The sequence below is a fragment of the Neodiprion virginianus genome, chromosome 2, assembly GCF_021901495.1.
Source record: "Neodiprion virginianus isolate iyNeoVirg1 chromosome 2, iyNeoVirg1.1, whole genome shotgun sequence".
NCBI classification, from domain to species: Eukaryota; Metazoa; Arthropoda; class Insecta; order Hymenoptera; family Diprionidae; genus Neodiprion; species Neodiprion virginianus.
This window is the reverse complement of record NC_060878.1, coordinates 27,740,643-27,766,415: the sequence shown is the minus strand read 5'-3', so window position 1 is coordinate 27,766,415 and position 25,773 is coordinate 27,740,643. Positions and strand designations below refer to the sequence as shown.

Here is a 25,773-nt window from a genome sequence, read left to right as displayed (position 1 = left end):
ACAAACCGATTTGTTGTTACAACAACCAGGAAACGTATACTATAACGATGACTATAAATAGACGAGATAGTTACTTGCACCATATTTTCTCGTAATTTCAACAATATTTAAACCGATGCTACAGCGATACCAGTTTTACTACGATTATCCGTCTATAAAAAATGAAATTTCACCAGTACAGTGTCTACGTATTCTTGTCCGATATTTTTTAAACACAACATTCTAAATCCATGACCCGTCGACAGTCGATTCTTTCGACAAACATTTATTTGTCTCGATTCAAGATCTGTCGGTCTGAGAAAATATTTGTTTAATTAAAGATGTAGTCAAAATCTTGATTGATCGAGCCAAGCCAACAGACGTTGAATTGACGCGGATAAATATTCATTTCGCCGCTCGTAACTGCACATTTAATTAATTCAATAAAAGTTTTCTCTCGTCGTTTTTCCGACCAACTTTTCTCTCCGCCTGTAACAATTTAGTCATTCTGGCTGAATCTTTATTGATGAAAAAAGCTCTCGAACGGTTCTCGTCTGACGTCCTCTGTAGTCTTACCGGCGTTGAAACATCTCGTGCGGTTCTATTTTAACTCCAAGTCAAATTCTCAGCCTACTCGCGAATTCTGTTCATTTTTACTCGTACAACTGTCACGTGTTTATATAATAAAAAATAATGTATAAATACAATATTTTACGATCGCGACGAAAATTTTTAGGTTTCCTGCACTTCCACCTGCCTTTTCTCTCTCTCTCTCTCTTCGGATCTACGACGTTATAGAATTGTACACAATTTAACAGCATATGTTCGCCAGCTTTGCGATCAGTTAATTTGCAGGGTAAATTAAATGAATTGAGTAAACACATGAAGGTAAACGTTGTATTTTGCAAACGTGAAACACAGCTATAATCTGCGATTAAATTAATGTCAGATTAGCGAACCGATGCCGGATGCATTCTAATTCCGTAAGATTGTAGGTGCTTGTTGATACTTATTTTTTATCGGTATCGATTTCAATTCAAAGAACCTGTCTTAGATCATCCAAATTCACAGTCAAATTGATTTGCTTTAAAATTTAAATCTGTGAACCGTTTCGATGATACAACAAATTATGCTTGTTAAGTCAATTTGGAAAGACGATGTGCGCACAGCAGTTTAACCCGATGTTAACACCTACGATTAGCTTGTAGCTATTTGTTTTTGCAATCAGTTGTTTCACACGGTTCATTAATCGTTAGCTGAGGTGCATATTTATCAACGGTTACAATTTTTTTTTTTTTTCCGGAACTTGTAGATATGATCCATAATTTACGAACGATCGATAAATTCTTAATATATATAAAGAAGTATTTTTAACATACATCCATTTCGAAATATCTGAAATCTAATAATACGATACGATATCATACAATAATTTTGCTTCGTCGGAAAAAAAAAAAAAAACTGAAAAATGATAGAACAAATTCTTAAATATTTCAAATTGAGCATAGGCTGATGTAAAAATTGCTTAATTTAATCCCGATCTACATATTTTCTTTTACCTCTATTTTATTTCGTTACACACAGTCACCTGACATTGCGGATTGACGAAATTAATCGATTATCGACGCTTTCGATGCACCTTCTGTAATACGATATGAAAATAAAGTAACTACGAATGTGTAAATAATATATATATATATGCGAATTACAAAGATTGTTGTTTTCGTGCCGAATGGATAAATAATACGGATCGTTCGAAGAAAAAAAAAAAAAAAGATTAAAAGTGGCGCGAAGCGATGAAAATCGATAAAATAAAGCATTACAACGTAACTAATTATAGGAACTTGAACCGAAATATTCATATATTTTTTATAGTAGTACGTATGTTATTTTTTTTTTTTTTTTTTTCATATATCCTCTTTTAATTTCTTTTTTTACATTTCAATCCTACGAACAGGTAAACTACGTTTAACTCGGTAGATTTTACTAGTATTAATGATACAAACTTGTGAAAACTTTTGAGATTGAATAAATAAAAATAAAGTATGTCATAATAATATTGTACGGAACATACGGATCGTTGTGCGAATAATATCGCTTTCAATGCAAAGTACCGGACAAAGTTCACGTTTCGCGATCATCCGAAAAAGAATTGAATTATAATATCGTGCAAGAGAGACACGGGTGGTGATAAAAATTACGTATATTAGAAGAATATTATAATAAAGTGCAATTCTTTTAGTTATCTACATAAATCCTTTTCTCTCTCTCTCTCTCTCTCTTTCCTATTCTCCGACTCTTCTAGATTTTTCGCCATTTTTCGCATATATGTACAGTCGACCTTGATTTCGAGGGCAAGGTCGGCATCGAGATCACAAGACTGTCACGCTGAAAATCGCGTAGAAATTGAACACGCATCCAGGGACGTATCTAGAATCTTATGAAATTTAAATTGATCTCGTAAAATTCTTCAACAATAACTATATTCTCAATTCTATTTCAAACGAATGAATGAACTTGTAAACTTTTTCTCTCCGTCTCTCGCTCTCTCTCTTTTCAAGTTCAACTTTCACAGAGTTGAAATTATAAACGCATGACCGAATTATATATATACATCATTCACCGTAAAGTTATACAGAATGACAATGCATTTGAAACGTCAAACTTAAATGCATATATGTATATGGAACAACTGTAGAATAATGAGAATGGTGATGATAAGAATAATGATCGGGCGCGAGAAGCAACTATTCTTGACAATGTTGATATATTGTGAACAAACATTGTACGCTTATAATAATCTAATATCTACAATAAAATCAGTTATTGTTGACTTATATAATTGGTCAAAGTATGCGCCATAGTTAAATACAATAAATTATTGTGCGATAAGGAATAATGAATCGAATAGTAAAAAGATAAAATTCATAACGGAAGTACCCGAAATAGACGGTTTCTCATTACAATTTGCATTTATAGGCGGAATCAGACTTGAGAAATGTTGTTTATCACTATATATGTATCATATAGATATATAGGTCAAAAGATTCTTTTCCTTCTATTTGATTTAATATACGCAAGAATTATTTTTGATAGCAAAGAAGTTAAAAAAAAAAAAAACATCTGACCTTATGCACTTAAAAATTTCCTGTTTGAAAAATTTGGAAAAAACAAGAAACACGTGTCGTTGTCATTATCTAGTTATTATCATTTGCTTAGTTAATTACAAAGTAACTGAAAACTGAAGTTACATGCCGTTAAGATGACGAAATTTTGAATAGAGAATGAAAACGAAAGAAAATTACTAAAACTAAAGTAAGAATCGTTTGCTCGATAGACTTGGTAAAAATTTGAAAAACTTGTGATTTTATTTCTATGTAAAATGTGCGAGTGTCGCGTGAAAACGCGTATTCCGCGACAGTACGCAAACGCCTGAAGTACCGCAACCGATGCGGCAGGAATTCGTGGCGGGAAAAGGCGATTAGGGGATTAAATTTGGCATGTCTTATTTTAGCCGATTAGTCGATCTTTTCTCGATTAATTATTACTGTGAGAAAAATCTACACGCGTGAACATGAGTGATCGAAAAACGAATTGAATGCCTAATTTTTATTTCTTTTTCTTCTTTTCCGTCCACCTTATAATAATTGTCGACAAAATATTCTCTCATTCCACCCTTATTCTTATAAGAGTACACGCGAATAATATTTAACTGAGCGTTAAACATATGATGACGTAATTTGTAAACAACATCGAACGTAGAAGCGCCGAGTCGCGATGTCTGGACGGTCCTCTTTTATCGTACATCGTTTCTCAAACAATACCTACTAATGAATTATATAAATAATAATAAAAAAATTGATACATATTAACCGTCCAAATGAAAAATCATTGCTGCCGACTTTTTTTTTAGCTTTACAAATATTATTATTTTTATTTTTATTTTTACTTATTTATTTATTTATTTTTGTTCCCAAGAGAAGAAAATTGGGACAGTAAAAATTCATCCGATGAATAAGTATTTTAAACACACACATATGTATACGTAGATGAATTCTGCGGTGACGTATAAATTTGGTACACAATCAATGTCGTAGATAAAGAATCCGAAGGCAACGATGAACCAAATTCGAATTGAGAACGATATGTTTTCCCCGTTTTGGCCGTTACATAGAATTAACAATTTATTTGTACACACGCACACAGACACACACGTAGATTTTCATGGTGATGTGTGAGTTGTTTACGCGAGACGATTCGAAAAACGCTAAAAGAATCCGAAGATTTATAACGTGCACAAATGTCCGAAGACGCACAGACACGCAGAGACATAGAAACACGGAGCGGCATCTCAACTTATCATCATTAGCATTATTGTGAAGAAAACGCGTAAGATCTCAAAGTTCGTCACTTAAGAGCAAAGGGTTATCTTCAGGGAGTAGCGCAAAGACGTATCTAGAGTTAAAGAAATCATTAAAAGTAAAATCGTTCCCAAGCCACAGACCGCGGACAGTGAGCGCTTATCGTCCTCGTGACGGGAGACAATTCGATTCCGATTGGTTAATTTTCACAAGTTTTATCCAATAAACTCGACCCACAATTTCACGATAAAACCGAGGGTGTTAATATAAATACAAGAATCGCGTACTCTCATTCATTTCCATTAACGAATCGCTTCCGTGCCTTGGTTTGTAATACCTTGTACGATACTGTCTCCGAACTGCAAATCAAAGGTGTAATAAAATTGTAATGTATTACTAAAGGGAGGAAAATAAGGTGTGTTTGTGCGTGCGCGCGTGTGCGTTTGTGTTTGTACAGGGTGGTCAAAAATCGTTGCGAAGAAAAATTTCAAGACTTGTCCAGAATTTCCATAACCCGAAACAAAGTTTTCCCCGACAATTTCCCAGTTCCAGCAAGTTACTGAAACTTGAATCGTACGGCGTATCAACTGTATACTCGGTTCAAATTGAATTCGAATCGAAGAAAAATATAACGTGCAAAAAAGTTAATTTAAGTCAATTCGTTTTCTTGACAAAACAAAAAAAAAAAAAATAATAATTCCCACGATAGAAAAGTGATATTTTCAGTTTTTTCCATGACCAAATTAACAATCCCCTGACAATTCCTGGTTTTTCAGGTGTGTGGTCACCTGGTCGTATAAAATTTTTGCACAATTTAGTGATAAAAAAAAAGAAGATATTATATATATATATATATATACATGTAAATACATCGAACTGCATATTTCGGAGACTTAATCGTGTTCGTTCTGATATATCGTTGCAGGACCGAAGTATCTTGCCAAAGCAGTACACGAAGGTACCGACGATCGCCAGATCGGCGACAAACGATTCCAACATCGTTTACGACTGCGCCTCGAATTCAACCCTCGCAACGAACGCGAGTCCGTTCAACAGTCAGCTAACATTGTCGGTCGACAAGAAGGGGAAAAATCCGGGGGTTGGTAATTACTACGCCGATAATTTGCTCAGCAATCATAACGGATTGAAAAAGTCCGAGACATACGATCTTCCGACGAAGGGCTGCGGCAAGGACGAAGAGGGCGAGTACAAGCTTCAGCTCGATCCGCTGCTGCAGTACCATCAACACCAGATACAAAGCGACACCGAAAAGATGTTTCACTCCCAGGAGTTTCAGGTCAAAATGACCGCCGGTCCTCCCTTCAAGACCTACTTCCAGGCTGAGGTTCCAGCCAAAGGACACAGGACGCGATACCTTGCCCAGGTGAGTTCAAATTCGTTTATTACGATAGGATTTTTTGAGGACATTTTTAAGACCGCGGAACGCGGAGATATTTGTGAAAAGAGGGTGAAAAGTAATGTCCAGGGTGCGTTTCCATACGGTGAAAAGATAGATTTTCACACTGTCGTTATTTGTTATTATTCGTGTTTCAACCAGTCAGGATCGAAAGATTTAACGCTACGCGAATCGATAAGAAAATCATATAGGCATATTTTTTTTTTTATTTTTTATTTTTTCTTATTTACGGTAATCGTTTTTATAATCGGTAAAATATAGTTTTGGACGGAAAATGAAAATAAGTTTTGAAACTGTGAACGGAAGATTTGAAACGTTTCGAATTATTTGGCGGTGAAACTTGAAGTAAAGAAATCTGACTTTGAAGAAACGACAAAGTTTCGAATGATCGAAAACCCGACGGCTCAAAGTTCCGAAATCCAAGATTCTGAAAATTCAAGTTTCGATAGAGTAAAATTTCGTAAATTGAAATGTATAAAAAATCAGAATGACCAGGATTCCGAACATAAAAATATTGAAAATCCAAAACAAAGAATTATCAAAGTGGTGAAATTTCACTAAACCAAAAATTCACAAGAACTGATAATCTTAGATCATTCGGAATTTCGATGATTCGTCGAAGTTTGATTTCCTTACTTTAAGTTTCGCCACAAAAAAGATCGGAATTTTGGCTTAAATTGTTGATTTTATCAAGTACGAAGATCAAATACGGCGAAAGAAATTTTTTGTTTAATCAAATAAACTTCGTTTCACTTGAAAACAGGAATTATCGTTCGGACCAATCTTTGTTAGATTAAATAACACTTCTTTGAATTGATAAAAAAATTTTTTCGCCGTATTCGATCGTTACGAAAAACAAGTCGCTGAATTATAGTGATAATCATTTTCTACAAGTATGAAATTTTCAGAATTAAATTTGATTATCATCATGCAGTTAGAACACGTGTTTTCTGACCCTTTCAATTGTAGCTTGATGTTAATATAAATTTGAATGGAGTTGATGAGTTTTTTTTTCATCCAAAAACTGTTTTGAATCGCAATTTTTGTCGAATAGACATACATATACTATAATTATAAGTTTTAGAGTCACTGTATTAGTTTATAAAGAACACAAAGTGTTGCACTAATTGTGATCTAACCAGTAATTGAAATATAACATTAGCATCACTACGTAAATAATGAAAGGTGAAATACGGACAAAAGGAAAACTTAATTTTATCGGACGGCGACGATGAACTAAAGACCGTTCAAACGAGTACCAAAGAAAATAAAAAAAAAAAACTCGACTCGGTTCTTTTTTTCCATCTCACATATAACAAATACACGCATATTGTAAATGCAAATTATTCTGCCGATAGATTATAATGAAAATAATGATGATTCCATCTTTATATTTGTCTTTTTGTGCGTGCAAAGATTTGTGTAATTCAAACGTTTAAATTTGTTACCTGTTTAGCGGCTCTTTAATATCACTAAAATCACACAGTATTAGTGATCGGCAACGATTTAGTTGCCCAAAGAAATAAAGAGAAAGAGAGAAAGAGAGAAATAGAAAAAAGTTTCAGTTACAATAATATCGTAGGAACAAGAGTAGAAAAAAACGGCAAGATAGGGAAAAGAAAAAAAAAAAAAAAAAGAATAGAAAAATTAAGACGCGTCGTCACGAGTCAGTCAATAATTCAGGGGCTTGGCAATTAGCATTTTTAGTACGCCGCGTCGTCATGGGCGAGGAAATTATTTTGAAAAGACCGTTATTACAAACGCGGTGAGTAATTTTTTTTCTGTATGTTGTAAAAAATGTTGTTCGTTGTTTTGTTTTTTCCCTTCTTTTTTTTTTTAACGCAATTCGAACGCAAGCGAGGCTGTACAACCCATTATGTCATAGGTAGGCAAATCGTCATTCGAGGTCGTGAGATGTTCGTTTTCTACATCTTTCGTCTCTTCCCTCTCAAATTTTTTTTAAACATACATTATATATTTATACCGTACTCGTAACCACGGGTCAGCTTTTTCAAGTAAAAATTTCCATTAGACTGAAGAATTTATAACACCATTTTTTCTTTTCAAAAATATTTCAACAAATCAAGATTTTTGGAGGAATTATACACAAATTTAATTATCATCCCTTTTTCATTCTTCCATACGTACTGAAAATTTCCGGATATACTTGAAAATGTTTTGTCTATGAAACGAAAAATAAAAACAATTTATTCTTTAGATCTTCACACACGCATGACTCAAAAAGTCAGGAAAACGTGTTTGTTTTTTTTTTTGTACTGATTTGCAAAATTTCGAAAAATCATCAAGATGCGAATTAGCAATTTTTTCTCAACATGCGTCGCTAACGATTGTAAAATAACGTTAATAACTTCATCCTCATATATATATATATATATATATATATTTTTTCCAGTAAGTATTTTAAATGTAAAAAATGAATTTTTTATTCATGTATCATGTACGAGATACAGTAAATATATGCGTGAGAGTAATAAATACGTAACGTATCGTGTGCGCAGAGAAGAAAATAATAATCGGTGAACGGGGTCTTGTCTAATTGAAAGAACAATACGTCCATGTCTCTCTCGTTCCCTTTGTTTTTGCTCTCTCTCTCTCTCTCTCTCTTCGCATTTTACCTCTTTCAAGCCTGCTGCACGCCTCACGCAAGCCTATGCATAATTATTATTGCCTGCTATATCGTTCTTCTAACCACATTGCGTGTACAGGCTTTGAAACCGGGAGGTTTCATTGTTGTTTAAAACTGTGAAAACAAAGACGAAGGACGGAATCGTATCTAACGAGAATAAATAATATCCAGAAAAACTAGAGCGGAAAAAAAAATAAAAAAAATTATCGGTGCAGGACTGAGTAAATATTGATTATTAATACATAATTAGAAGACAAAAGAAAAACAAAGAAAAAAAATACAGTCAGCCCCCTGGATCTATTATCATTTATTTATCAAAAATTTGTTAATTTTATACGTAAACAATATTTGTTTACACCAAAGACTGGAATTCAACGATAATTGATGTCATACAATTTATTCAATTAATTTGTTATTACCGTTGGAATCGAGAATTGAGAAAAAATTTAACATCCGAAGAGCTTTAATTTATAATTCAATAGCTTTTGCACGGTTATTGCAGTGGTAAAAATGCCGGACAGACCGATTAACCGTTCATAATTTACAGTTGGCAAGTAGTAGCGGGCCGGTATGATCAGACGCGAGTCAAACGATACGCCAGTTAAATCTTTCTCGGTAAAAAGGAAAAAAAAAAAAAAAAAGGGGGTACGAAAAACCATTTCGTTTATTTCAGTTCCATTCGAAAATTTGAATAAATTTCGGGCAAGCAACGGTCTGATATAATTATTTATCATACGTATACGAATAAGCGTAAGATTTAACGAAAAATTAAGATGTAGTAGAGAGAGAAAAAGTTGATTAAAATGCATTTTTAATTCGTTCATACGTTCTATGCCGACACCGCCAGGTTTTGACGTGACAATTTTTTATTCTGTTGAAACTTTTCCAAGTAATATAAAAAAAAAAAAGAAACTCAATAAACCGATAGTTATTCTATTTTATATTGAACTCACGCAACTTTTTTCGAGTTATTAATATGCAAACATTTTTATATCCACCTTTATGTAATTTTTTAATTTTTTTTTTTATCTTTGCTTTTTGTTACAATCATTTTGGGATCGTCTTTTTTAGTTTCTCCTCTCAGCACTTGGAGAAAACTTTGTACTCGCTGAAATCTGGGTCAATCGTTTGAAGAGTTTTAAAAACTATTACACAAAAATATATATATATAAATAACTCAAAAGCAGTTGCACGATACAATGAAGAACAAAAAAAATGGAGCTTTCAGAGGGTTTAAAGGTTTAAAAAAACCAGATTAGAAATGGTGTAAATATTCTGGCACGAATAATTGAAGACCCGGAGGACATGGAACTCGTGCCATCTAAAATCGGCCTCGATGCATGCTTGAATAAGGCTCGTGCACGATCAAGGACTTCGTGAAACTCGCCATGGCTAAAGCCAAACTTGACCTGTTGCATTGTGAAACTGACTCATCGCGAATTTAGGGCAGCCATTGACTAACAGCTTAAGTTAGAAGGGGGCTCACCTTACTTCCCGTAAGGTCAGCGAGATATTTGGCATTACGCGATAATCGGCATAACGATGAGGAACGAGATGCCGAGATTAACGGAGGAAAAAGTACGAGAATCCAGGCTGAAAAGCAGCAAAATAATACGAGGCTGAAGTTGGTAACGTTAGCGAAAATCGAAACGTTAAACAAAAAAAAAAAAAAAAAATTACTATTTTGCACCTTTAGAACAGAACTCAAGAAGTTGAATTGACAAAATGTTTGTCAATTTGTTTGTACTTTATCAACAGTTTCGTAAATTTCAGGTAATCCTCTAAAGATGAAAATTAATAATTTTTTTTAAACATGCATCGTTGCAATAACGTTACAAACTTTGGCCTGATAAAATTTTTACGCCGGAATCGACGTTGAGAGAAGACTCAGGACAGACCAAGTCGTTGAATCATGAAAGAAAAACTTGCACTTACCAATTTCGGATGGAGAAATTTTCAAGCGAACATCTGAGAGTGCAAAAACTTGTACATTTCCGTAATTCCCATTAACGAATAATTATGCAATTCAATTGCTGCATAACGCATTGCGTGAAAATATTCCTCGAACGGTGTAAAATCGTATCAATTTAATTAAATCTTTGGTAATTGTTTAGAAGAAATAAAAGGAAGATTAAAAATTCGGTGAATGAAAATGGGGAAAAATGATCCAGAGTTAGCGAATTGCTGGTCACTGAGAAAAATTTTCACTGACTTGTACAGTTACAATCACAAATAAACATTACAATAGAAAATGAAATCGCGAAACAGAGACGGCGCCTCCGAATTGTACATATCCCATAATTTGGCAAGTCGCGAATCTCGGACGAAGTTTGTTTGTTCAGTCGTGAACAGCATCTGCATGAATTGATCGTATAAGCTATATTGATTCTCTATCCGCGTCATCGTAGATTTCTATGTGCGCCTGTAAATATAAGAGAGACGAAGCAGCAGCTCACGTGTCACGTACGTCATACGAACGATGGAATATTTCTAAGTAAACATACCGGAACGTGTTCGCTGTTAAAAATTATTGTCAATTTACTACGCATTTACTGTGTAAAAGAATTGTCAACCGACGAAATCAGGTTGCAAATCTACGTATTCGGTGTAGCGACGTAAATTATGATGGATTTGCCTTAAATTTATAAGAAAAACACAAACAAGTAATTCCAATTTACTGAATTATCTATAGATAAATTTATTGTACTCGTAAAGCGAATGTAATAAATAAACTAAGAGTAATCGATTCATCGATTAATCGAGTCCATAAAAATAATCGAACACGAATCGATTGAATTGGCGAAAGTTAATCGATTAATCGATTATTTCTTATCTTTTTGAAACAGTGAACTTGAAACCGAAATTTTGTAAATTTCGTCATGTAGTCTTAATAGCGAAAAACTTTTTTGATAATTTATAGTTTCGTTGAAAATATTTTTCAATTTGATGTAAAAATATTCATTTGTCTTTCACTCGTTATATCAAATAATTACTTGGTAAGTAATAAAACGACAATAATTCATACTTCGATCGCTTAAATTGATATTTTATCGCGTCGTTCATGGGAGTAAAAAAGCAAAAACCGATTGTGAGAAAAAATAATCGATTTAATCAAACTCCATTATTTTTCGCCACTCTTAATACGAACGATGGAAATATTTGTAAGTAAATACATAGGAACGTGTGTATGATTGTAATGCGTGAGAGGCTCGACCCGTACGTTTTTGGGGGCCACGTATTGAACTAAACGGTGCCAGTCGCCGAATGATTGCTTGCTCATACGACTCACGCATGCAACACGTACGGGAAAAAAAACCTGCAAGGTAAAGCGAACCAATGCCGAAAGGTGTAATCCGACTTTTTGAGTAGTTGTCAATTTTAATACGGCCCGAGGCGGTCAGAGCGCTGGAAATAGAAGCCTACAGCTATTAGCTTAGAAGCGGAGAGGCGAGGGAAAAAAACATTTTTTTTAGTTCACCAAAGAAACGAAAAATGAGATAAACACTACCTTGTAAACCTTGCACTTACACCGTGCAAAAACATAACAAACTACCCGTTTTCGCTCACCGTTCAAAATGTATGTGAAAGGTTGGAAAAAAAAAAAAAAAAAAAAAAAAACCACAGTTTTATTTTTTTCAAAATATTCAAACCGTATACGTAATAACGTCGCATCTCAGTTTCGTACGTGACTTTATTTGCAATATTAACCATACGTGTCGAGTACCTCATGAGTAAAACGTAAAAAGTAATATTAGAAAAGTAAAGTAAATACGATAATTCATTTCATTTGATTTATTGCTCGATTGGCTAAACACTCGTTTTACCATACACGGTAAATAAAATAAAACCGAGAAAATTTTATAATCAGTACAACAAAAAACGAACGCAACGATTTTCAGAATACCAGAAAAAAAAAAAAAAAAAAATTTCAACTACAAACCGACGATGGGGATTGACAAATTTTCACCATATTTTTTTAAAAACATTTCTCGTTATTTTTTTTTTTTTTGTATTCATTTTTACTCTATATTCATATTTCTCGTTATTTTCACCAGTTTTAAGGGCACGCGGATTTTTTTTCTCGATATATCGACATGTATAAATATATATATAATATGTATAACAGTTTTGCACCATAAGCGATTCTGATAAAAAAAAAAAAAATAATCAATTATGCCCGAAGCACTGTTATAAGGTACATGTACATATGCAAATTATTGTATGCGATTGGTTCCTAGTTTTTTTTTTTTACTTTTTTTTCGGTCCCGCGGGTTTTTTCTACGTTTCTTCCCCACCCGCGCGAAAGGAAGCGATATTTCGCCCCTCCCGATTTCTTATAGGTATACCTGAGCTGCTTCGAGTACTTTTTTTTTTTTTTTATTATTACCTCTCTTGTTTTTTGTTTTAATCGATGGCCGATAAATATATACGAAAGACGACAGCGTTGTTTGACTAGTTGGTCGAGCTTATTGGTTCGAGTTATCGAACTTTTGATTTATTAAATTTATAGAGTGACTTCAACTGCAGGACTTGACAATTTGCGATATAATAATTGTATAAAACAATGTCTTTGTTCTCATGAATAATAAATAATAACATTTTGAGAAAATTACAAACTTGTAAAAAAAAAAAAAAAAAATCGAATATTCCATCATGACGTTTTATCGTGAGAAGAATTGCAGTGTTGATAATAAATCCAAAGTATTGTACGCAGGGAAAAGTTATAACGGTGAAAAAATTATATATCATACAATAATTTCATATCATTTTAAATATACTCGTATACGATATCATGTAACATGCATCGAATTTTTTATCGTGTAAATTGAAAAAAAAAAATACGGGTGTAATTGCATTGGAAAAAACTTTGTGTTTTTGATTTTGTTTTTCGTTAAAATCCAATTTTTTTTCCCATATACGTGTATATGTGTGTATGTATATTGCAATATGCGTGGATTATACGTGTTTTTCTTCTCAAGTTTGTGCATAATAATAACAATATCACGTGAATAAAATATATAGAATTTATATTATATAAGTTCAATGAAAATTTTGCCAGAATAACTGATAATATTATTGCCGATTGACAAGACATCGAGTTTTGTATTTTCAAGTGCAGTTCTTACGTCTTACGTACTTTCACCTATACGTTCGGTGTTTGAATTTACATTAAATACGAGTTCGACGAATTTAAAATATTAGTACAAGGCTGGTGTAACGGTGTCAATTATTTGTTATAATAATTACTTGGAATGGAAATAACTGTAGAAACAATCACGACAACAGCTGGGGTTCGGGAAATTGTCAAATCGCGTCAAATTTTTTCCGTAATTAGTGTGATAAATGGATCGCAAGACGATTCAAAAAATTGTACCAATCAACGGCAATGACACTGCTGTTATTTATGAATTTTATATTTATTTATTTTTTTGCTATTCAAAATAAATAGTTACATTTTTGAAAATTTATCGTACCGTAAACAGCGTGTAATATTTTTCACCGAAGTTAAAAGTGCAGATGGCGTTCCAATCGCAATGTCTCAAGAAAAGAAAGGAACACGTTCTTGAAATTTATTTTATTAACATATATTATTACCATTTAAATTGCCCATTGGCAAACATATCGCAATATTTTCAGAATCATATGCGAACCTCGACATTTTTTGCACACGGTAACGAGGCAGAAAACGATCTTTAAATTAATTCTCAAACTTCGGTACACCTCAAAGTACACACATACGTATGTAAAATTTTTTCTGGATCGCGGTCACTTTGAAGAAAATATTGGCCGTTACTTGGAAAGAAATGGAAAAAAAAAATTTAGAAAATTACATATTCCATCCCCAAGATCGTGATACGGTTGCATAATATGTTGCAGGTACATTTAACATGTACATTATACAGATATACACACATACGTATAAACAGCTGGCAGTTTACCTTGAATCGCGATTGTTCTTGTGAAATGAAATTTCCGTTTTCATTAATGCTTTTGTTTTTTTATTCTTCGTCATATTCTTGTTTTTTTTTTTCCCCCCTTCTTCCTTCAACGACAATTCCTAATCACGCACGTTATATAGGTGTACTAAATTACACGCATCACATGACTAGGCGATAATAAATATATTAAGTATATGAAGATAAATGGGAAAAATAAAAAAAAAATGGCCCTAATCATGTAGGTTTTTCGTCACGTTTATTTGACTTTCTTTATTACCCCATTATATACTTCGTTTAATTATCACCATTGGTATGATAATTCACTATTTTCTCTCTCTCTCTCTCTCTCTCTCTTTCTTTCTCATTTTCTTTCAACGAACGCATCTTATTACTATCCAAAAACCGGTTACGACTGTAATACAGAAGCAAAGGAAGAAGTGTTGAGAAAAAAAAAAAAAGAAAAAGAAAACTTGATAAAACGAGCCCCCCATTTGCGCACACATGTAGTCTCTCCCTGTGACGAGACCTGCTTATTGTGTACACATTTCGCAGGTGGGTCAATTAATATATCCTCAAATTAGCCTATTGTAAATTTATAGACATGCGTGAATATACGTTTGCGTGTGTACGAATTTGTCTGCAAATGGCAGTGAACGCATGCATAAAAGATACGCCTGCATATGCATAAGCGAGTGTGTGAAATACACTTGAATAAGGTCTGCAGTAAGCGTGAATAAAAATGTGCTGGTGTTTGAATGGAGCGAGCAGCGAGACGCGCATCTGCTAATTGTCGCAAATGGAAGAAAAATAAATAAAATAACAAAAAAAAAAAAGAAGAGAAAACACAGAAAAAAGTTTTTAAAACGACGAAAAATATCATCAACTTATGGCAGATATATGATCTACGTATTTTACATGGCCTGTTCCAACAATTCTCATTCAGCAGTTCGATGGAAAATATTTGAATCGCATGACTCTAAACTCAAGTATTATACTACGATACGAACTACAGGCGATGATTTCTACGATCTGTAACTTTATCGATAATCAGAAAAAAAGAGAGAGAGAGAGAAAACCATTTTCTAGATAACGCATAGTGGTAATTTAAACTTTGTTTAATTATTTTTCCGAACCAGATATGCGACTTGCAGGGAAAAGAATTCAACAATTGGATCGTTTAACGTGAATAAAAAATTCAAGTAAAACTTTACCAAAACAATATATCGAATTTTTCTTCGGGGATGTTTTCACCCTTAAAGAATTTCCGCTTGTCAATGAAAGAAAAGAATACAAGAAAATTTTCTTCTTCCCTTTAAAAAGAAATAAATAGTATTGACAGATTATTTCGATTTTTCGCGTGTATTATTTTTTTTTAGGGATTATCCCGTAGTAAAAATATCTATGTACCGTTGTTTTTTCTTTTGAATTTTGTAAATTCATAAAATTTATACCCTATAAGAAACTTTTCCACCGCCAGGGATAATTGTTCACGTTTAATCGGCTGAGTAAAAGTTTCCGAGGGGAAAAAAAATGAATGAAAAAAAAAAAAATTAGTTGAATTTATTTAATGGTCATCCCTCTTTTGAATTCGACTCTACAGAAATTTAGTCTTACCGAAAAATGGAGAAAAAAAAAAAAAAAATTAATTCACTCTCTGTTCCGAATCCTGCAAGCTATACGATTTCTTTGTTTGACCAAAGGTGAATTTTTTTTGTTTTTTACCTAAAAATCCCTACCTCGCACGTCTTCAACTTTCCAAAATTTATCAAACCATTGTAAACGAAATATACACTGACTTTGAAAAGGCAACTCCTTGAAGGTAATCTTATAATTGTCCAATAATGATTTAATTTTTTTTTTCTCCCGACGTATCGTTACGTCAACGTTACTCTAGCTAGCTTCAGCCTCGTCACTCTATACGTAAAATCCATTGCGTATCTGCGTACATAGATGCATATTCATAAACACATAGGTAAAACTTACACGAAAGTATACCTATTTACTAATTATATACCGTTTTGCACACTCGTTTCGTATTATTATAATGTATAACTGAGAGCTCAAGCGCAGGCGCTTTTCGCCAAACACACACATGCAAAGGAATATTCAATGGGTATGCAACGTTGTGTAGGTAAAGGGTGGCCAAGGGGTGGGGGGGAACACTTGCGGCCCCCATCGAGAATCCTATATAAGAGTACCGAGACCGGCTCGACACCGTGTCAATGTGTTTTTTATCATTCAACGGGGCCGAAGTCCTTTTTTCTGCACGTGAATATATTTGTCGGTATTTTTCGTCCGCACGGTAGATGAAGGAGACGAAATAGAAGTGCGCCGATAATTATACGAACGAGTTTTGATTTTTGTTTTTTCCTTTCGAATTCGGTGGTGGACGTCCTTAATGACAGTTGAAAATTTTCAATTTACTTTCGATATATTTTCCGACTCCGTTACTGCGATATTTTCAAATTATTTAACCATCGGTTGATACTCCTTTCATTACGGATATTCAGTTTCTTTCAACTTCCCTTCGGAAAATAAACTCCTTTCCTGCGAACGGTTTAAATAAAAACGTACACGCGGCGATAAACGATCTTCGATTTTCACTATGAAGCTTCTAATACGAGCGGATACTCACATTAACATTGAAGTTCCAGGAAACGCACCCAAGGCAATATGGACAATATCACAGGTAAAATCGTAACACGAATCGAACAATTTAACAATTTAACAATTTAACAATTAAACTAAAACAATGTGAAAAGAAAAACAGTGACGAGATATAGAACGAGGTGGTGTTTTTTATTTTATTTATTTTTTCTTTTTAATTTTTTCTCGATCGATATCTTACTTTCATTCGCAACAATTTACCGACTTATCGATTTGTACTCATGTTTTGCCTTTATCGCAAATTTTCAGGTCATCGCAGCTCTTTCGGTATCCCTCGGTTCGATGGTCGTTGGTTTCTCAAGTTCGTACACATCACCGGCTTTGGAATCAATGAAGAACGAAACTTCGCTAGGAGTGACAGAGGGAGTGGTAATAATCTTAATTATTCTTAACAAGATTGAAAAGGAAAAAGAAAATCCCGCGTACCCAAATTCATTTCTCACACGCAAATATACCGCAAGCGACGCGCGATCAAAAATAAAAATATTCCATCCGTGTATAATTTTTTTCGATCGTCCAATAAATTGGAATAATCCGTGATCGTTTGATTTGGACCGTGGCGATTGTGTCGAATCGAGACATATATTTCTGTTTATAATTCCTCAAAGATAAGAAAAAGTGTCGAAAATGAGGGGTGAAATTTCACGGTCAATTTTACACACGTAACTTTACTGCAACCATGTCAGCAATACCATGTGCGAAGAACGCGTGATATATATTTCATGTTGCCTCTTGTTGTAATAATGAATTATTATTGATATTATATGACCTATATATATATATATATATATAATCGCAACGTATCATCGTGAGATATTGTACATACCTACCAACATTGAATTGATTAGATGATATTGAAACGGCGGGGCTCGTCGGAAGTCTTAAATTAAAGAATAATAAGAGAAACACAATCGATTGTTAAAAATTTAACCCTGATTCTTGTACGTCATCGGCGCGTGTCAAAGAGGCTCGATTTGTCACGTATCTACGTAACTTACTTGGCGCGCCGTTTCATTGGCCAATAATATAATTACTCGACAATTGATACTGTGGTATAAATGAACGATCAGCGTGAATTCTTCGTCATAATATGATATACACATATACACATATTAATCACATAGATACCTGCTCGGAAATTTCTGATACGTGGTAGATTTTTGTGGAAATAACTTTTGGTAATCGGTTTTAGGGTTCGGATGTAAGGTTGAAAATTTTTAAATTGATTTTCATTTCTTATAATTTTAACTTGTGAGAAATCGACTTGACCTTGAGTGATTAAGAAAATTTCTTTCGTTTATACCCTCGAATGAAGATGAACTTGTACATGTACACATGGGTATATAACATTACTGGTCGGTCATTAAATCGAAATAGATTGCGGGGGAGGAATTTTTATCGTTGGGAAAAATCTTGTCGCTCGATCAGTCGCCATACGGTTATAGACGCCTCGAGTTGCTTGCGTAGTTTGTGCGACAATTATAACGAAAGAAGAAATTGATTCGTTTGATACATTCTTGAGGTTTCACCGCGGCCGAGTTTTCTACATAGATTTACACGTGCCGGAATACCTATCAATATGACGGCACCGAGAATCTCAGGCCTCGAAAAAGATCTATTCTTGAACCGCAAATACGTATGACATACGAAGTAAAATCTTTCACGCTAAATACTTCCACATAATGTAAACGAAATCGGCGTATCCAATTTTTTCGTTCAATTTTTTCGCCAAACCAAAACCTCTCGTTTGTCATTTCAGGGTTCCTGGATCGGTAGTGTTATGCCTCTGAGTGCGCTTTTCGGTGGAATGGCGGGCGGACCGATGATCGAATACTTGGGCAGAAGAAACACGATTCTTACAACCGGATTGCCGTTTATCGGATGTAAGAGAATATTAAAAATAAACATTTATTTCATACCAAAAATTGATCAAAGCCCGACGTAATATTTACACAATTAACATTTTTTCCCCCAAACAGCTTATCTGCTGATCGCCCTTGCGATAAACGTTGAGATGATACTCTGCGGTCGTGTTTTGGGAGGATTTTGCGTCGGTATAGCTTCGCTCGCGCTTCCCGTTTATCTCGGTGAAACAATCCAACCGGAAGTACGAGGTAGCCTTGGACTGATGCCGACGGCTTTGGGAAATATCGGTAAGTGTTGATTTCCGTCTGAACGCGTTTAGTTTGCGCCCAAGTCTGATCCAACTCTAAACCAATTTTGATCCAACTCCGACCCAACTCTGTCCCAACCCTGACCCAACTCTGATCCAACTTTGACCCAATACTGATTCGACTCTTCTTCCGCAGGAATCCTGTTGTGCTACGTCAGCGGTATGTATTTAGACTGGTCGGACCTGGCGATACTGGGCGCGCTACTTCCGGTTCCGTTCATCGTTCTGATGTTCGTCATACCGGAAACACCGCGTTGGCACATCGCTAGGGGAAACAAGGAAAACGCACGTAAATCGCTGCAATGGCTTAGAGGAAAAAAGACGGATGTTTCCGAGGAGTTGAGCGCCATTGAGAAGGCCCACGCCGAGAGTGAGAGGAACGCCTCGAGGGGTGCATTCAGAGAGTTGTTCAAGAAGTCCTACACCAAGCCACTGCTCATTTCCCTCGGACTTATGGCCTTCCAACAGTTGTCCGGTATCAATGCCGTCATTTTCTACACCGTAACGATATTCAAGGTGAGTGATCCTAATCGTCGATCGACTGATTTAAGTTCGTCCTTGTTATTTCGAAAACTCTGATCAAATTCTCCCCCAGAGAATTGACTGATTGATCCTCAGTGCTTCCTAAAACTGACCATATCGAATTATCAATTAAACGCAAGAGTTTCATTGATATTTTGCCATTCGGTGTCGTGAATTTTACTGCAGTATTGGAACGTTGTAACATTGCGAGAGATTGTTTGTTCTGATGAAATACGTACGCGGATATTTTTATCCGAGGATATGAAGAATTTCGACCGAAGATTACCGATTTTGATCGTGTCTAAAGGTTTGTCAAGATTTCAATCGAGTCACGGATTTCCAAAAACTTATAACCAGCACTACTACGATTCCGCTGAGGATAATTCAAAGATTTCATTGCAGGACTTTGATCAGTCTCAACATTCAGATTTTCACCGTAGAAATTACTTTTAACGCTGAATAATTGAAAAATTCGATAATTTTCCCTAATTTCCTAGTTACCCGTAGACCCACGCAATCGAACTAGTCATCCAAAAATTTGTTCAAACTTCACAAAGTAGTATAATACATAAAACTGTACAATGTCTTCTCAGAAATTTTCTCGCATACGATGTATACGGTAAAAAAATTGTCAAAATTTCATCTTACAAAGAGGCAGTACAATATACGTACAACCAAAAAAATACCAATACCAAGAATAACCAATTTCCAAAGTATCCTAAAAATTTTATAAATAACCGCAACCAGATAATACAGTGTTAAATAAAATCTTGTATAACATAATTTTTCAGGATGCCGGAAGTACGATCGACGAGAACGTTTGCACGATAATCGTAGGAGTTGTGAATTTCCTGTCAACGTTCATGGCTACCGTGCTTATCGACCGACTGGGTAGAAAAATCCTGCTGTACATAAGCAGCGTATCGATGATAGTGACTCTGTTCACCCTCGGGGTGTTCTTCTACGTTAAACACCTGAAAATCGACGTGACGGCTGTCGGCTGGCTACCGTTGACGAGTTTCGTGATATACGTGATCGGATTCTCCCTCGGATTCGGTCCGATCCCGTGGCTAATGATGGGTGAAATATTGCCGGCAAAAATTCGCGGATCGGCCGCAAGTGTCGTTACGGCGTTCAACTGGACCTGCACATTTATAGTGACGAAAACGTTCAACGACATAATAGCCCTGATCGGTGCGTACGGCACCTTCTGGTTATTCGGATTGATAACGCTTATGGGTCTGATATTCGTATTCGTATTCGTTCCGGAAACGCGTGGAAGATCGTTGGAGGAAATTGAAATGAGGCTTACCGGACCGGTGAGAAGAATGAGCGCGGTTGCGAACATAAAACCGTTGCCGACCGCTTGCTAACGAAATTCATTCGCGATCGGCTGATTTAACCCGCAACCCATTTTACTTCAAATACATTTTATCTTTTATACAAATTCATTTTCTCATCAATGCACGGATATATTCGACAACATATATTTTAATAAGTCCAAAGAATTTACATAGTTTATTATTCCATACAACGGCACTTCAATTTATTCATTTAAACATCGTTGCACGGACGTTATAGTTACCCGTATATTACGCAATATCATTTATACGCGAAGAATGGAAGAAAACGAAGATGAAAGATCAAACGCCGACATAGATAAAGGGAGAGACGCGTTATTTTGCGATGCCTTTTTCCGAGGTAAACAAAAAGACAAGAATTAACGAAAGAAAAAACAAAACAAATGGTTCCTCAAATTTACGAAGCGTGCTATATATAATATTTTTACCCGTGTATAATATTTAGTTTATACGCGGTATATTGTATAGGTATATTATAATAATAATAATAATATAGTGTGCATGTGTACGTACATTGTAGTTATGTGCGTATAAGAATTAGTGTACAAATATACTATATGTATATATGTACAATAGTTGCAACAGTGTGAATATACTTTGTGCGTCTACTTTTTTTTTTTTTTCTTATTTCGTTCTATATTATACGCTCGATGTTGCTGATATAAAATTCATATTGATCGTAAAAAATAGAAGAAGAAACAAAATGGAAATAACGGAAAGTGCACAAAGAATGTTGTGAAAAAATTATAACGTATTTCTTTTGGTTGAAATTATTTTCATCTTCGAATCAATATCACGGTGTTATAAAGATATAAAGAACTAATGAAAGTACAAACGCCGATAAAAATGCGTATGTATGTGTATGTATATGCGACACACGTTCGCAGGACATAAAAGAAAGGGAAAAGACCGGGACATGAGAAAAGTAAAGTAATGAAGTTAGGAAAAACAAAAAAAAAAAAAAAAAAGAAAACAAAAAAAAAAGAAAGAAAGAAAGAAAGAAAAGGAAACTTGACACAGAATCATTTTACAGCAATATTTTAAACGAAATATAACGCGTTATGCGTATGTACACACACGTATATTCAATATATAATGTGTATTCGTGAATATAGGTATATAGCGTCGGTGTTGACTAGATTCATAATTTTTCTCATGGATAATTATCGTCGTCGTTTTATGATGATCTCAAAAAAATTTCTAAAAAAAAAAAAAAACAGACATTCCTATGTACTACATTCCTATATACTTGCACAGTCTCTACCTCAGAATGCAAAGGATTAAAAAAAACCTATATATGTATATAAATATGTATGTAAATAATCGTCGATTATGATGATGATGATGATGATAATAATGATAAAAACAAAATAACAATATTCCATGGAAATACGACGTAACGGTGCCTAAATCCTAATGATACGTAGTTAGTTGTAAAGATACATAAATATATATATATATATATTATATTATATATATTATAGGTCCAGAAATAAGATATTCGTGTTTAATTTATAAAAACAGAAATTTATATTTCTATAATGTAATGTATTCTTCTGTAGATAATATTTTTTAATTGACTTTGTGTTTTCAAAATTCAATCTATTATTATTATTGCTATTATTTAGTAAACTTCGATAAGATGCAAGGGAAAATTTCAAAGCGAAGAATTGATTAAAAGGAGAATTATTATGTTTAGATTTTGTATATAATATTATGGAAAAAGGAAAATAAGACATTTTTTTGTCCATATTATCGTTCTCAATGTTTATCTAAACAATATAAAGAATATACGATGAAATTTTCTTCAGTATAGAAAAGTGACGAATATTGTATGTTACCTGTAGGTTAATATTATAATTTATAATATCAAATGTATGTATGTATTATTATACATGCACACGCGCTAATTATCTATATTTTATTGATATATGACGAGATATGGCGTACCATATCAATAGCGGGTAGGAGGATATGTTAGATGAATAAAAGCATGTTTTTCAATTTTTTTTTAAAAATAAAAGTGAAAATGAAAATCATACAGTTTAGAAAATAATAAATGGACTTTGGTTGAATATTGAACGAAAAAATGTCGCACGACTTAGTCAGCTCAATTTTGTTAGGACTCTGCTACCGCAAATTATGCCTACGCGTAAGATTATTCTCGACGATCATGTATATGACAAAAAAACACACTCATAGTAAAAAGAAATATATTATATTCATTTTCGACGAGCTGAGAAAAAAATCAAGAAAAAGAAACCAAACTAACAAACGTTATTGTGTATATATTTATGTACCTACTCAAAACAAATTTATAGACAACATTTTTGCCCATTCGTTCACGAATAAATAATTTTTAAAAAAGAAAACTCAAATGCTTTACGTGTTTTGTATTTGGCCATATTCATGTCATATATATAATACATCTATATTTTAGTATATTATTATATCCATTATACTGAATCGAATGTCGAATTAGTATTATTACTATACCTACGCTATTGTTATTACTGATGTTTCATTCCTGTAATATTATTGTACTCGTTACTTTACTTCATTTGTGTTTATCATGAATAGATACCCAGATAATTCAATCACTAATTTAATCTGAAATAGATGTATAAATACGAAGTAGAAGTGTCAAAGGTTTTCCGATGGATGTATGTGAAAAGCCGAAGTATACAAAGAATGGCGGGCAAACTACGCGCGGATATATAAATAAGTACATCATGTATTTATACAAGTTTTTATATTTTTAAGAATCACGATCTACTCGCAAATCATAATATAATATTAAACAACAAACATATTTATGTAGATATTAAGGAATAATATTTTATATACAATAAAATACAACGAGAACAAAAAAGAAAAGAATGTAACATATTCAACCGATCTAACCTTATTTTTTATTAAATTATAATTATAGTTTCCAAATTCAGTTATATACCGACCTCATCTTTATATGAATGATATTTGTGAACCACAACGTTAATAATATTACGGTGATTGAGATATCTTCATCTTTTTTTCAATAAAGAAGACTCTTATTTTATTTATGCTTTATCCGGTGCAACAAGATTTAGGCGTGTGAATAAGTTGTAGAGTTGAAAGAATAAAATTTGGGGGGGGGGGGGGGGGGTGAACTATTTTATCCGTTACGCATTCTTACTTTTAACTGAATCCTTTTGATGTATCAAATTTACAAACGGCAGTCAATAAGACACATGAAACTTGATAACTTTGATATACTTGTAACCGTTGGAACTTTTGATATCAGTATTAACTATAATTTTCAATTTCTTGGGCGATTTTCGTAAACCAAAAGTTCATTTCGTATCAGACAGTGATTCCATTTTTTGGATTCTTCAAATATGTACCACATACGTACTATTTTCGTTCATTCCATACGGCGAGAATTTCAAGGCACTCGCAAATAACTCTAAACCATCGAAAAAAAACTATAGAACGCAGACTTGGCAGATTTGCTCATTTTTAAATTCAAATGTTCAGCCTTTCGGTATTTGAACTCGTACTCAGTGAATATTTTCCAGTAGATACGAAAATAGGAAGAGAAGATATTGCTCCTATCTTTCTCGTAGACGTTTTCAAAAAATCGCGATAAGTATTATTGGTGGTCAGGTAATTTTATACGCTTGAAATCAGACTATTCATACTACCTGCAACACCCGTGTACGTTATGTAGCATACGTACAGGCGTTTTTGACAAGCACTGTGTCCCCGTGACTTATTCGACAAACTGTACTGATTAGAAACATTTTATGTAGATAACAACTTTGAATAGCAAGTGGACAATTTCGACAACGTACTGCCGCATGCTTTCTCTTCCGAAAATTGTAAAAATTCAGTATACGCTACTCATCAAGTTTCTCACGTTTACGTACCAAAAGATCGAGATTGAAGGTTCTGACGTTACAAAACGTTTGGTGGCTTATAATTAATAGATAATCGAATACTGGGACGCTGAATGATCAGAGCGCGTGTGTGAACCGAATAAAATTCACTCCGCCGAAGGAGAACTAGCTGCTAAACTCTTAAGGAAAGGTTAGTTAGGTTATGTTAGGTTATGTCACTCACCCATCACTTGGACCCGGCATATAGCGCAAGTGTCACACTCGACGTCCCAGCTCCACATAGCGACTGCATTCCACTTTTTGAGGGTGAAAAAATTTTCCGTTTTCACATTGTCACCATCTCCACGTTCCACATTATCTTGCACTGATTTCGCCATCGCGCTAGGGTTCCGTTTGAATCGTCTGATCAATAACGTCAACAACAAAACACTTTCCAAACACAACTTCAAAATCTACAAGGTGACTGTACAGCTGCTCTTTTCACTAAACTCAGTCAACACTCTCTACGTCATATCTTCGATCAACGGTTAAGCAAGGGACATTGGACGGTGGTCATTGGTCCGCACAAGAAAAAGTTACAGGTCTGCCGGAAGTCACCATATTTATCGCGATTTTGAAACTTTCTAATGCTTTCGTCAACATTTTTCGTAATGGTTTACCAAATCTGGGGGAAATTCGACTACCCTGCACTTGACGCTTTCTTTTAATGTATCTCTTTGCTGCAGCATCGCCATCTCATATGTGTACTCTACTTTACCGGACATTATCTATACACAGAGATGGTTTCCTTAAGGCAACCCTCCATAGATTGAATTATTCATGGTTCACT

General features: G+C 34.2%; 2 protein-coding genes and 1 long non-coding RNA gene across 5 annotated transcripts in view; 1 reads left to right on the top strand and 2 right to left on the bottom strand.

Moving 5' to 3' along the window:
- The window catches only part of LOC124299045 (uncharacterized), a 12,002-nt gene extending 1,114 nt beyond the window's left edge, over positions 1-10,888 (bottom strand). The window contains exons 1-2 of the long non-coding RNA XR_006906930.1: positions 10,643-10,888; positions 9,503-9,512 (exon numbers count right to left, since the gene is read on the bottom strand). This is a non-coding gene — a long non-coding RNA (uncharacterized LOC124299045). The remainder of the gene's footprint in view (positions 1-9,502; positions 9,513-10,642) is intronic.
- LOC124299042 (facilitated trehalose transporter Tret1-like) overlaps positions 1-24,124 on the top strand; it is a 28,560-nt gene extending 4,436 nt beyond the window's left edge. Inside the window, exons 1-7 of one of the 3 annotated variants that reach the window (XM_046751879.1) lie at positions 12,861-13,133; positions 16,992-17,032; positions 17,260-17,379; positions 18,770-18,893; positions 18,990-19,163; positions 19,320-19,699; positions 20,497-24,124. In XM_046751879.1, coding sequence (XP_046607835.1) covers positions 13,058-13,133; positions 16,992-17,032; positions 17,260-17,379; positions 18,770-18,893; positions 18,990-19,163; positions 19,320-19,699; positions 20,497-21,078 — 1,497 coding nt within the window. In that variant the 5' untranslated portion in view covers positions 12,861-13,057 and the 3' untranslated portion in view covers positions 21,079-24,124. Of the gene's footprint in view, positions 1-5,265; positions 5,725-12,860; positions 13,134-16,089; positions 17,033-17,259; positions 17,380-18,769; positions 18,894-18,989; positions 19,164-19,319; positions 19,700-20,496 lie in introns of those variants that run through there. The other 2 variants (XM_046751878.1, XM_046751880.1) reach the window with 2 other exon arrangements.
- The window catches only part of LOC124299044 (RING-box protein 2), a 50,435-nt gene extending 24,680 nt beyond the window's left edge, over positions 1-25,755 (bottom strand). The window contains exon 1 of the mRNA XM_046751883.1: positions 25,168-25,755. Coding sequence (XP_046607839.1) covers positions 25,168-25,321 — 154 coding nt within the window. The 5' untranslated portion in view covers positions 25,322-25,755. The remainder of the gene's footprint in view (positions 1-25,167) is intronic.
- Between the last annotated feature and the right edge of the window lie 18 nt (positions 25,756-25,773).